The sequence below is a fragment of the Synchiropus splendidus genome, chromosome 10 (assembly GCF_027744825.2).
Source record: "Synchiropus splendidus isolate RoL2022-P1 chromosome 10, RoL_Sspl_1.0, whole genome shotgun sequence".
In the NCBI taxonomy this organism is placed as follows: domain Eukaryota; kingdom Metazoa; phylum Chordata; class Actinopteri; order Syngnathiformes; family Callionymidae; genus Synchiropus; species Synchiropus splendidus.
The window spans coordinates 23,296,775-23,310,048 of NC_071343.1; the positions used below are offsets into that span (position 1 = coordinate 23,296,775).

The 13,274-nt window shown below is 40.9% G+C and overlaps 1 protein-coding gene across 1 annotated transcript; it reads left to right on the forward strand.

The window, feature by feature from the left end:
* The first annotated feature begins 2,311 nt into the window (after nucleotides 1–2,311).
* med4 (mediator complex subunit 4) lies at nucleotides 2,312–12,761 on the forward strand. Its single transcript, XM_053877959.1, has 7 exons — nucleotides 2,312–2,464; nucleotides 2,560–2,626; nucleotides 5,993–6,163; nucleotides 10,099–10,156; nucleotides 10,224–10,310; nucleotides 10,377–10,508; nucleotides 11,813–12,761. Exons 1-7 carry the CDS (start codon nucleotides 2,400–2,402, stop codon nucleotides 11,983–11,985), a joined length of 753 nt encoding a protein of 250 aa, XP_053733934.1. The 5' UTR covers nucleotides 2,312–2,399; the 3' UTR covers nucleotides 11,986–12,761.
* Nucleotides 12,762–13,274: the final 513 nt, after the last annotated feature.

Consider the following 13,274-nt stretch of genomic DNA (forward strand, 5'->3'; position numbering starts at 1 on the left):
GGGTATCTGCGTTAATGTTCAACTCTCATTTCTTGTATTTGATGAGCCAGTTAAATGGATCCAGCTACAAAATCCACCTAGCCCTCTTTCCAGATGGGTCTTTATCAAAGGCCATAGTACAAAGGTTCAACAGCGGTCTGTGGTCAGTGAAGATGGTGAACTCAAGTACCAACCCAAGTACCCAAGTATTGTCTAAACTGACGCACAGCCCACACAATCGCCCACAACTCCCTGTCAAATGTAGACCAGCGTTTCTCAGTGGAGGTCAGTGCTTATCTAGCATAAGCAACCACTCCTTCTAACCTATCATGATACTGAGCTAGTACTGCGCCCACAGCCATCAAAGACGCATCAGTGCACACCTTGAAAGGGAGTGTAAAGTCAGACATCAATACAACAGGTGAAGACATCAACACTTTTCTGAGATATTGAAAAGCAGCATCACATTCGGGAGTCCAATGGAAGGGTGTGCCTTTGCAAGTTAGTTTATGGAGTGGTGCTGCATGCAAAGCAAAGTCTTTCAAAAACGTCTATAATATGAACATAATCCGACAAAAGCCCTGACTTCTGTTGGATTTTGGGGTGTGAGCATGAACTGACCTTTTCAACATTACGGGGATCAGACTGGAGCCCCTGATTCGATACTACATGTCCTAGAAACACCACATGGTTTTTGCAAAATGACACTTGCGAGGATTCAGCTTCAGTCCTGCCTTTTGAATCTGGGACAATACCAGAATCAGAATCAGAATCAGAATCAAATTTATAGCCATGGTCAGTGGGGAGCCCACTAACTAGGAAAGTGTTTTGGAATAACGTGCAGTCAAAAAGTAAATAAAATAAAATAAAATAAAATAACAACAAGGCTGTTCACGAATTCAACAGTCTTACGGCCGAGGGGAAGAAGCTGTTCCTGTGACGGGAGGTTCTGGTCTGGATCGACCGTAGCCTCCTGCCAGTGGGAAGAGGAACAAACAGTCCATGTCCAGGGTGAGAAGGGTCAGCTCTGATCCGACCTGCACGTCTCTGGGTCCTAGAGGCATACAGGTCCTGAAGAGGTGGCAGGCTGCAACCGATCACCTTCTCAGCAGAACGTACGATGCACTGCAGTCTGCTCTTGTCCCTGGAGGTGGCGCTGTTGTACCAAACAGTGATAGAGGAGGTGATTGTGGACTTCAGGTGACAGCGGGCAGACCGGCATTCCCCCATCCAGATCAACAGTGCCGAGGTGGAGCTCGTCAGCAGCTTCAGGTTCCTCAGCGTACACATCACAGAGGACCTGTCCTGGAATCTACGCGCCGATACTGTGGTGAAGAAAGCCAGACAGAGGCTCTACTTCCTGAGGAAGCTGAGGAGGTTCGGTATGAGCACCGACACCCTCGCCAACTTCTGCAGGTGCACCATCGAGAGCCTCCTGATGAGCTGCATCACAGTGTGGTACGGGAACTGCACTGCCTAGAGCTGCAAAGCACTGCAGAGGGTAGTACGAGCGGCGGAGGAGATTGTAGGCAGCAGTTTCCCCAGCATCCAGGACATCTATAACAGCAGAGATCTGGGCAGAGCACAAACGATCATCAAGGACACCTCACACCCAGCGCACGGACTCTTCACCCTGCTGCCGTCTGGCAAACAATAGAGGAATCTGCCCGCACGGACCAAGAGACTTAAGAACAGCTACTATGTCCAAGCTGTCAGACTCTTGAACGCCGGAACTGGGTGACAAGATGTCGTGATGACAAGTTTGATATTCTACTCATTTATGTATACGTTCTACTCCTTAATTACATGTCATACTGTCATTCTGTCCGCTTTCCACCCTTTTGCACGGGACAAACCTGGGACAAAACGGGATGAAGAAGCAAATAGGGCAGTGACTGTCACTGCCCTATTTGCTTCTTCATCCCGTTTTGTTTCCAGGGCTCAGGCTTATGACGTCATTTCCTGTCCGCATGCGCACATTGGTATTTCAAGACGTCATTTCCTGAGTATATACTAATATTAACTGAGACCTCGTAGGCAAGATAGAAAATTGCATGCAAATTGCACAGAAAGATCCAATTACTTCATCTGAAATCTTGTTAAAATATCCGAATTGTTGAATACAAGTCAAATGTAGTGATATATATATAAAATAAGGTTAAAATACAGTTAATACGTCGGCGTAGTACTTTAGTAATTCAAATTCTGCTTCTCTTGCTGTAAAACGAGTGTGTAGTGAGGCGTGGCGTACTGACGTTGCTAATTTTATTCTAATTTATGTGTCAAGCAGCTACACCCATGTGCGCATGTGGACAACCACATCAGGCAGTGACAGAAGCAAATAGGGCAGTGACATCCGAACGCATCCGTTGTGTACGTGACGTCACATCCGCCATTGCGCAGATGACCGGCAAGCAGCAATGGCGGAAAAGTCGACAAAAGAAAAGCTCTTATCCGTTTTGGATGATTTCGAGGTTTTGTCCAGGTAAATTGCTGGTCTTGTTGCGTTTTGCATTTCTTGTAGTTGGTCGTGCTGCCCCCCCCTTTTTTTAACCATCCCTGCTCGTCGATTTCCCTCAGGGAGCTCATCGAAATGTTGGCGCTGTCGAAGAGCCAAAAACTGCCTCCGCCGGGAGACGACTCACAGGTGATACACTGTTCAGTACACACGACCACTCTTTTGTGTTTTTTTCCAACTCCCACGTGGACACACTCCCTCGTGCAAGTTCGCGTTTCTGTCCTTGTTAGGATATGATGATGTTTTCTTTGCCACAGTAGTTTACTTTGCTTCTCACCCTAAACCTAACCATCCAAAACAAATAGCTAACCTTAACGAGCACTGTAAACCAAACTGAAACCCAACTATAATGATCCAGTTATTTGGAAGTTTTAACTGTCAAACTTAAGCTTAACCTTGTCAGCCAAATAGTTCTAACTCGGGATGCTCCAATCGATCTATCATAATCAACCTATCACGATCGGCAGATATCAGCGCGACCGGTGAATCCTGATCACTAGTTCAGGGGCATTAGTCTGCAACTTATTACTGTTAAATAAGTTGCTGAATGTGATATGTGTTGTGTTTGAATGCTTGTGTCTGTGTGATCTCCTACATGCCGTTTTGCAATGTATTGTCTGTGTTGTCACTGAGAGCATGAGGCTAAAAGCACATATTAGTTAATCATAATGTGCAAACATGATATTCAACTCAGTGCACCAATAATAACTGTAGAAGAAATAGTTACCTTGTATTTTCTCTGACCATATACCTGTAGAATATAAAGAAAAGTAAAAATTACAATAGCAACAGGGGATACTGCTTAGTAAAATTTTCATTTTGAATTAAATTATTTTTAAGACTCAAAACTTACCACGTTGGTCTTGGAAATGCTTCATTATTATGCCCATGCTCATTGAAAAGGTTTTGAAGCCACACAAGGGCTTCTGAACCGTTTAAGGTTGATTTTCAGCAAGGATATTTTTTTTCTATCAGAACGGGTAAAATTGACAACATATATTTTTGTACAATATATATTTTGTACATTAAAACATATGTAATTTTTTTTTTAAATAATGCATCATTCATACCTTCTTCATTCAGTAAAAGTGATGGCCTCTTTCAGATGTTTCATTTGCAGATGCGTCTGATCAGTGTGTGTTTTTGTTTTACACAACACAGTCAGTAGATGCAGACAGGTCAAGGACTCATTTTATATCTGTAAATACTTGATGGCACCCAGCTAGAGTGACATACAGTACTACATCAAAATACTAAAATGACAGTTTAAGAAGCTTCAAAAAGACTTCAATAACAATGACCTCACATACATAAATACAGATTTGTTTATTAATGGTCTCTTACCTTCCATTGGACAGTGTTTGAAACACTGCCAGCATATCGAGGAAAACAGTAGTTCTGTTTAATTGAACTATAACATAAAGAAAATAAATTTACATGTAAGTTTTTGTATAAATATTACAGTTATACAATACAATGGACATTTTTATATAATCAGACACAGTAAAGTAAATGGCTTAATCAGCTGAACTGACTGTAATGAAATACCCGAAACACAGACTGCCCTAATACTGATATTTAACAGAAATAAAATGCAGAATCCGCGAACATATTGGTCAAACTAGAGCCATGGTAACGGACGATGGCTGTCATCTGAAAGGTGGTGACATTTATACCGGCATCTAGGAGAAAGATAGCAGAGTCTCAAGGGATTCACCAAACTCGAAATTGAATTTTCAGTTGTCCTTTTGACAGAATAATATTTGCATCCTGCAAGGTTTTTCTATTTTTTGCCTCCTTGAAGTGAAAAGACCTGTGAAAATGTATCTGAATTTAAATGATTTAATGGTTACATTTTTCTTATCATGTACACTGAAGGTTTCATTTTGAATACAAATTTATTGTCAACCTATGTGATTGATATCAGTGATCGGTGGTGATCAGCACTGATCGGTGTCGGCGATTGGCAGCAAAAATCCTGATCGCAGCATCCCTAGTTGTAAATTAGCCAAAAGTCCTCAACAATCAGGTGTTTTTCTCAGAATGGGTCCTCAAAAGATTAGATCACACACACGTGACACAGAAACTACTGCATGTTTACACAGCAATAGCACCAGTGAAAATGAATGATGTGTGAAATGTTACTCAGTGACACTGCCTACAAGGCAACTGTGCTGGTGCAAGTACCAAATTGGTTCTTAGCTACCACTGATGATGACGTGAAAATGCTACATGTTTATGTATTATGTTTGAATTAACCCGCAAAACGTTCATAATTTGATGTCTTCAAAGACACACCAATGTCCCCACCATGTGCACACACTGAAACACAGGAAGATACATATGACTGATACTATGTCTGATCAGGCTATTAGCTAGAGGGGCGTCTGGGTGGCCCTGAACTGCTAAACGTGAAAAACGCTCATCGATACCGATGAGCCAGAGTGCCGATCACCACCGATCGCTGATACCGATCACATGGATTGACAATAACTCTGTAATCAAAATAATGAGACCTTCTGTGTACATGATATGGAAACATGAACCATTAAATCATTTTAATTCAGACACATTTTAATATAACTCTTCAAGAAGGCAAAGAATTGAAAAGAAAAACCTTGCAGAATACAGCAACTATTCTGTCAAAAGGACAACTGAAAACCATAAAATTTGATGTGAGACGTCACTGTTTGATGAATCTTGTGAGACTTTGCCATCTCTGTGAAATACGCAATTTACATCCTGGCCGCTTGTGGCAGGAGTCTGAGACAGAGCACTGCATTGATGGAAGTTTCCACTCTGGACGTTTTTAAAAGTTTCAGATTCAGGTGACATCCAGTCGTTTCCCTCACCTCATAAACGACACCTCAGAAAGGCTGCTCATCTAGCTCTGTGAAATTACTGATTATTTCTTGGATCGGTGACCGATCGATCGGAGCATCTCAAAAATCACTTTTTATGAAAACAGCCATCTGAGTCAAAAAACAAACGCTGTCAGAGGTGAACTCAGTAGTTCTTGCCACAATAACACTTTCAGTCTCACTTCATGTGCAGGGGTCTCCAGGGCAGTTGTTTTACTTGACCCTGATGAATAAAAAAAAATTCTTACATTGATTTTTTTCCTTACTACACGCTGTTGTGTCTACAGTTTTGTTCATCTTCTTTTATATATTTAAGCAAGTTAAGATTACAGTTGTATAAGCTGTGATGGTTTTCTAAACTTTCACAAACATATCTACTTTTTCCTCCTGTCATTAGAGCCAGACTTCTTATCTAATGCCTTATTAAACTACACACCATGCAACACACAGTAGAAAAGACATTAAATAATAATTTCTGGGATTTTTAATTGAATGAATTGTTCGAGCCATGCACAGAAAATCGATTCAGTTCAATAAATCATTTTTCTCTAAAACCCATCTCTACAGGTTTGCGGCTGTTCCATCCGCAAAGCATGGTCTTAATGTGGGTTGATGACTGTGTGTTCAATGTTAGATCCTGGAGCTGCTGGTGAAGAGGGACCATGAATTCCAGGAGCTGATGGAAACAGCCCAGCAGCAAGGGAAAGTGTACTGTGAGATGCAGCAGCTGGAGAAGGAGGTAGAGAAGAGAGACAGTGACATCCAGCAACTCCAGAAGCAGCTGAAAGAAGCTGAGCACATCCTGGTCAGTGTCAATTTGTCTCGAAATGAGCTAGAATTGCCTCAGCCAAAGCATTTGCCAATACTTGGGCTAAGCAACTATAAGAAAAGTATGATTGAAAATGATAATATGCATTGATTTGAGGCTTTGCTTTTAATGGACTTTTTTTTTTAATAAATTGGACAAAACCATTATTTAAGTGTTAAAACCATGAAGTTGCATTTTAAAATGAAAAAATATAATATACTTTTGTGGGCATTTCGGTTGGGCGGTATGGACAAAAAATATCACAATGAATGTAATTTTGGCTATAATGTTAATTATCACGATAAATACATTTTCATCCTATTCAATGTGTTGGACACACTACAGTCTCTGATTAAACTTATCAGTGGAGTTTGTTTCCAACATCATTATGTGTTTATGTTTAAATATAATAGTTAACTTAGTGTAGAGATGAGACATTCAATGTTTCATGTCTCTCATAGAACCCATTTGTGTCTGACAGACTGCCAGTTTTACTTAGGGGTTAAATGACAGACGGCTCAATTAACACTTTCCCTCTCAATTTAACACTTTCCCTCCAACCAACTAGTAACAGACAAGTATTTCAGCATCAAAGCGTGAGTAAGGGGATAAGGAATCTAATCGAACAAAAGATGAAAAATAAAGATTCCGAATTCTCAAGATAAAAGCGACAGAACTGGAAAAGCTAATGTTTTGTCTTATCAAGCTAAATGTTCGGGAGAAGCCAGCGGGCAGTCGGTGCTGGAGGATATCGTTGGGGCATTAAAAGAACTAAAAGGTGATCTCAAGTCTGACAATGAAGGTTTACGGCGTGGGACAAGAAATAAACTGTAAATTGGACAGTTTGACAGCGGAAATTCATAATCTCGCCGGTCGAGTTAATGAGGCGGAGACTCAAGTCGAGCGGTTGGAGCAGTGGTGCACGGAGGCGACTGAAGTTATCACTAACTGTCGGGATTACCAGAACTACATGGAAAAGAAGCTGATTGACTTATAGAGTCCCGCTCTAGAAGGAACAACATACGCATTTTCGGCCTCGGAGATAGAGAGGAGGCGAGTTCGATGGCCCAGTTTATTGAGGTGGTCCTGAAAACTACACTGTCACTACCGGGAGAAATGGAGCTGAAAATCCAACTGGCTCACTGGGCTCCAGGTCCCAAACCTCCATCGGAGAAGCAACCCGGAGCTATCATTGTGTGCGTTCTGGAGTTCACAAGGACTTTGGAAGAAGCTTGGAAACTGGGAAAGACACAGCGAGGGAACAAAACCCTGCATTTTGGCCATGATTATGCCACAGCGATTGTGAAGAAACTTTGAGAATACGAGTTCAAGAGAATTTTGAAGGAGAACGGGGTTCCTTTTCAATCTCCATACCAACTTGCGGATTGACTGGGACTCTGGAGTTCACACATACACCAGCCAAGAGGACGTCCATCGAGGACAAGGCTTCTGCATGGACGAGCCAGCAGACAGAGGAGCTGACGACAACCCGGGTCCATCGCATTTGACTTTATGTTTAAACATACGTTGGTCCTGATAAAAATGGGTTATAACTAATAGAGTGGCGATTCGTACGTTAAGTTGACACATATATTGTCATGCTTGTTGTCAAACACTTGATGTTTGCAGTTCGGGGAGTTTTTTTTTAATAAGGGGTGGGAATAGAATAGAATTGCAGTTTGAAGAATCTATGTTCAATTTGTTTGAACTTTCCTTTAAAAACATATACTGCTTGGCTAAGAAAAAGTTGCCACCAAAAAAAGGGTCATACACTCTAATATTTCGTTGGACCACGTGGCTTTGATTACAGCACACATTCGCTGTGGCATTGTTTCGATAAGCTTCTGCAATGTCACACGATTTATTTCCATCCAGTGTTGCATTAATTTTTCAGCGAGATCTTGCATTGATGATGGTAGAGTCTGACTGCTGCGAAGCCTTCTCCAGCACATCCCAAAGATTCCCAATGGGGTGAAGGTCTGGACTCTGTGGTGGCCAATCCATGTGTGAAAATGATGTCTCATGCTCCCTGAACTAGTCTTTCACAATTTGGCCAGGGAGTGTATGTCCGTCTTTACATTGAAGAGCTTTAACATTAGTGATTAAGGGGTGGTGGTTAAATTTTCATCATAGAACTGAAGAGGGTTGCAAAAACTTGAGAGTGAGATCAGGATAAGAATGAGGTGGAGAGGCTCTGTATATTCATCATCTTTTTCTACTTGTGCACAGGGGGTTATGATTTTAATTCATAAATATGTGCCTTATGTTATAAATACAATGAAACACAAATCAAAGACAAACAGAACGTTTAAATTTGGTTAATATATATTCTCCCAGTAATGATGATCCAAATTTCTTTAAGGACTTATTTTATACTCTTTCTACATAACCAGGAAACTTCATTATTGCAGGTGATTTTAACTGCGCACTGAACCCAGTGTTAGACCGATTATCTGGTAAGGATAAATCACATTCAAGAAGTAGAGCAGTAATACTAAACTTTATGAAAGATTTAGGTAAAATATATTCATGTTGCTGAAGTTCATATAAATCATATTCACGTTTTGACTATTTTTTGATATCTGCACAATTGGCCAGCAATAAAAATAGTTTAGCATCAAATTTGATTTGTGTATTTATCCTGCAGAAATAACTATATAATGCCAACAGGTATGTATGGATCTTTGTTTTTTGGAAGCAAAGCGCATGATAGCACTGAAGTGGAAATGTGTAAATCCTGCAAGTATTCAAAACTGGTTAACTGAACTGAGCCCCCGTGTGAAAAGATGTATTTTTTGATCAAAGGAAAGGAAAGTGTTTTCAAAAGGGTCTGGGGTTCATTTCTTGTGTGTATATATATATATATATATATATATATATATATATATGTGTGTACACACACACACACACACACACGACAGACATTGGACTTTAAGTGAACAATATTAATATAAGTGAATAATATTGTTATCTTTGTTTTTTATTTTATTTTAATTCCGTATTTGCTTTTGTTTTTCTACTTTTTATCCAGTCTGGGTTTTTTTTTTAAATAGTTGATGTAAATGATAGTTTTGGTTTTTTTTTTTCACACAGCCAAGGTCTTGATTGTGTATGTGCATTTATACGATTATTATTGTGGCTGATATAAATGAATAAAAATATTGGGGAAAAAAAGTAGTGTAGTCTGTGAAACCAATCTATTTGTTGGTCATTTTAACCGAAGCAACACAGGCAGGTAGTGCTATGGTGGCCTCAAGCAATCAAAATGTAAGTCTCACTATATATGGGTTCATGAGGTCCATCAGTCAGTGTGAGAAAGAATAAATACCATGGATAAAATGTGTCAGTCTACTTGTATGTGAAGATAGATTCTAGTCATATATTTTGAATTACCAGTTAAAAATATATTTAATCAATCCATACAGTTCATAGACAATTAGACGAGTTCCATTCCTCAGTGTAAATTCTGCAAATTTCTTAATGTTAATAATGTTTAGAAACTATTACCTCAGTCACTTTAGCCTACGACGACCTATTGCCTTCCTCCCCTCCAAACACAAAAACCTAGGGGAAGCGCTTTCCTGTCCACAGGCTGTTCATGTTGCGACTCCCTCCCTTGACTGCTTGTTACTAACGTTCTTTTTGGAACCACCTGCACAATCCCAGCATGAAAATCAAAGAAAAGAAAAACAGACAATGACATTCACATGCAAGTTCATATTTCTATCCATCGCCATAGTGCTTTCCACACCATTGTGCTTTTTGTAGACCCGCACATTCTTCCTCCAGGTCCTCCAGGGGGTTGTGGTCCGTAGCGTTGGGAGGGCCCTCAGTGTCCTCTAAAGAATTGTATAGGAAACGCTGAATATAGAAAATGTTGTGGTGGACGATAATCACCTGTAAATGCAAATAAATATCTGTCTCTTCCCTAGGCCACGGCTGTCTACCAGGCTAAAGAGAAGCTGAAATCCATTGAAAAAGCTCGGAAAGGTCGGTCACAATCCCTCCTGCCTGACCACTGACTTGCGCTAAATCTCAAACTCCTTGTCCTCTGCAGGAAGCATTTCATCGGAAGAAATCATCAAGTATGCACACAGAATCAGTGCTAGCAATGCTGTGTGTGCACCGCTCAACTGGATCCCTGGTAGTAAAGAGTGTCTTGCATGTGCACAAATTTGATTGCACCTTAAGTCTTACACGTTTGTCTTAGGTGATCCCCGAAGGCCATACCCCACTGATCTTGAAATGCGTTGCGGCCTGCTGGGTCACATTGCCAACCTCCCGTCTAATGGTGTGAACGGACATTTGCCTGGAGATGCGCTGGCTGCGGGAAGGTTACCAGGTAAGTCATGCTGTTTAATCCTAGTAGGGATGTACCAAACTATCGATGCTACGATGTATCTTGAAACTGGCAGGCATTTTTACTGCAGTCTCTGCATCATAGCGCCGCTTCCCATACAAAACAGTGGGTGTTTAGATTTGCTGAGACATCCTTTATCATTGTTTTTGATCTGCCACTGTTTTGGAATTTCTTGACTTCAATATAGAGACAAATATCTTTTATGATTTTTTTATTGAAGAATCTATGCAAAAAGAGTGAGTACACAAGTTCATAGTATGAAGTAGAAACTCATTGAGGAATTCTCTGTGTGCGTACACTTTAATCACTGGACGAGTGGGATGCAGAATGACATTGGAGATACATATAAGAATGTAGCAACAACCTTGAGCATTTTTGAGACGCTCAGTCTGCACTGAGGCAGCCTTTGCCAGTAACTTTCTATTAGTGTGAACAGTGTCAGTAACTTTCCATTACTCTGAACAGTAACAATACTTTTCCCATCACAATTTCCCCCTCTTTATTACAAATTAATAAAATACAAATAGGAAAAATTATTTCTATGGTAAAACGATAAACACTGCTAACTATGAGATTAAATGTATATTATATGTGATTGATTAGTATGAATAAATGTAAGTAAAATATAATATTCAGTTGGAATCAGGGATTAGGTTTGCAAGGCTAAAAAAAATGAAACTGTTATGGATGAAGTTATACTGTGAAAGAGAACTTCATTATGGCCCAAAGATTAGGATGGGAGTAAATTCATCACTCATCTCATGTGTATATCATGACGTCACCGAGCACCTGCCATAGTTAATTGCACAACTTATCCTGATGTTTATCTGATTCACTAGTGACATTCATCAACATCTCTCAAGCAACAGTTATGATGGCCTGGCATCATCACAGTCGTTTACAGCGGGACCGGGAACACCACTGCTGCATCCACTGCTATTCGTGATGAATTTTCTCCCACAGCTACTTCAGCACCTAACGTTATTTCTGCGTTTTTGTTTTACACTTATGCTATCTCCATCACAGTTTTGACCGGGAATTGGTTTCAGAATGTGCTTCTTGTGGCGCTGTTAAGGCGAATGGATGCATTGTCTCAGAAGCAGCACAGCTGACCGTTGCTTTCCTACTTTGATAATGTTTAGGCCAGCTGGAAACGTTTTGCAGGCCTTGACCCCATGACACTGTTGAACTGTATCATCTGGTTCTCCCAGAATATATATACATAGTGAAATAGCCTTTCACTATGCAGTGTATGTTATTTTTTTTTGTCTCCTGTGCTCTCTCAGATGTCCTAACACCACATTACCCATGGCAGTCAACTGACATCGCGATTGGAATGCTGCCCCCTCACCATGGCAACGACTTCAACCTGGATCCTCCGGGTCACAACAAGGAGAATGAAGATGATGTGGAGGCCATGTCTACAGATTCCTCGAGCAGCAGCAGTGACTCTGACTGAGGGCACAAACTAGGCCAGAGCATATGTATCTCAAAATGTTCTCTATAAGGCCGCAGTCATATAATGCAGCATAGGGGATCCAGTGTCCCTTATTTGTCTATCATACATCTAGAGGTGGAGGATAGAAGGATACACGCAACTGATTATTTTTACACAGAATAAATTGTTCTAGAACAATCCTTTCTGCACAGTAGTCCATGGTCATATGCAGGATAACACTGTGAAGAATGAAATACTGACTTGAGGCAAAACTAGATGCTGGTCACATACTGAAAGTGTAAGGTTTTGATCTCCATGAATATCAGTGTTCTCTCTCAAGAGTGTCAATTTTATTTATTTTCTCTGCAGCAAGGGCATGTGATACGCTTACTTCTTTGTGGTATGCTGGTATGCTTAGTTTTCAATAATTCTATCTGATGGCACATAAAAACAAGAGCCCTTTTAAGGACTGCAAACACGTAGATTCTTGTAGCCGGTCATCTACAAATTTCCTACACATTTTGCATTGTCTCACCACTGCACCCGTTTTATGTCACTTCCTTTCGAAAGCTATTAAGTCTCTGTTGTGCTCATTTGCCTTGGCACGTTTTCACCCACAACAATATTGTATATTGGTGGTTGATGGTATATGTTCATAGGCTTTCTATGGCGATGCTATGCAAAATCCCACATTCCTGTAAGCATTGTTGCAAGTGTTATAAGCACCCTTATACTCTGTTAGCACGTCAAACTTGTTTTCTTTGTGTGTTCTTGCACATATCTGTGAATAAACACATTTTGAGTAATTTTGTGAAGGAATGCAACAATTTGTTGATATTATCATGACGTTATCATGAGTAAATCCCAAAAATAGTATTCATACTTTCTAGTCTCCCAGCCCTGGGAGATCGGATGACGGCCGGTCTGTTCAACAGAGCTTTTATGGGCGGCACACAGGTCATAGCGCTCTCCAGCAATATGGCATTCCTGTGTGGAGCTCTGGACCAGCTGACGTGGATAAAACATGCCTGACGGAGGAAGAGGTGTCCCTCTTTCAGAACACAGCTAACGTGGGTCTTAGAATGGCCGAGGCATTCATAATCCTGGGGGCCAGAGTGCAGTGTGCAGCACAGGTGGGTCAGCGTCATCTATGGCTGTCCCATTCCTCCATGTCCGATAGGGACAAAAAGACCATCCTGAAAACCCTGCTGACCGACTCCCTCTTCGGACCAGTACTTGAGGAATTCACAGCCCGCCAGGAGACCGTTGATAAAGCCACCAAGGGCCTCAGACCCTACATCCAGCCATGA

Bases quoted from the DNA above. Each gene is read 5' to 3' on its own strand.
- med4 (XM_053877959.1), top strand. From the start codon at position 2,400: ATGGCGGAAAAGTCGACAAAAGAAAAGCTCTTATCCGTTTTGGATGAT. The intron at 6,164-10,098 runs GTCAGTGTCAAT...TCTCTTCCCTAG, and splicing joins AAGAAGCTGAGCACATCCTG to GCCACGGCTGTCTACCAGGC. The intron at 10,311-10,376 runs GTAGTAAAGAGT...CGTTTGTCTTAG, and splicing joins ACCGCTCAACTGGATCCCTG to GTGATCCCCGAAGGCCATAC.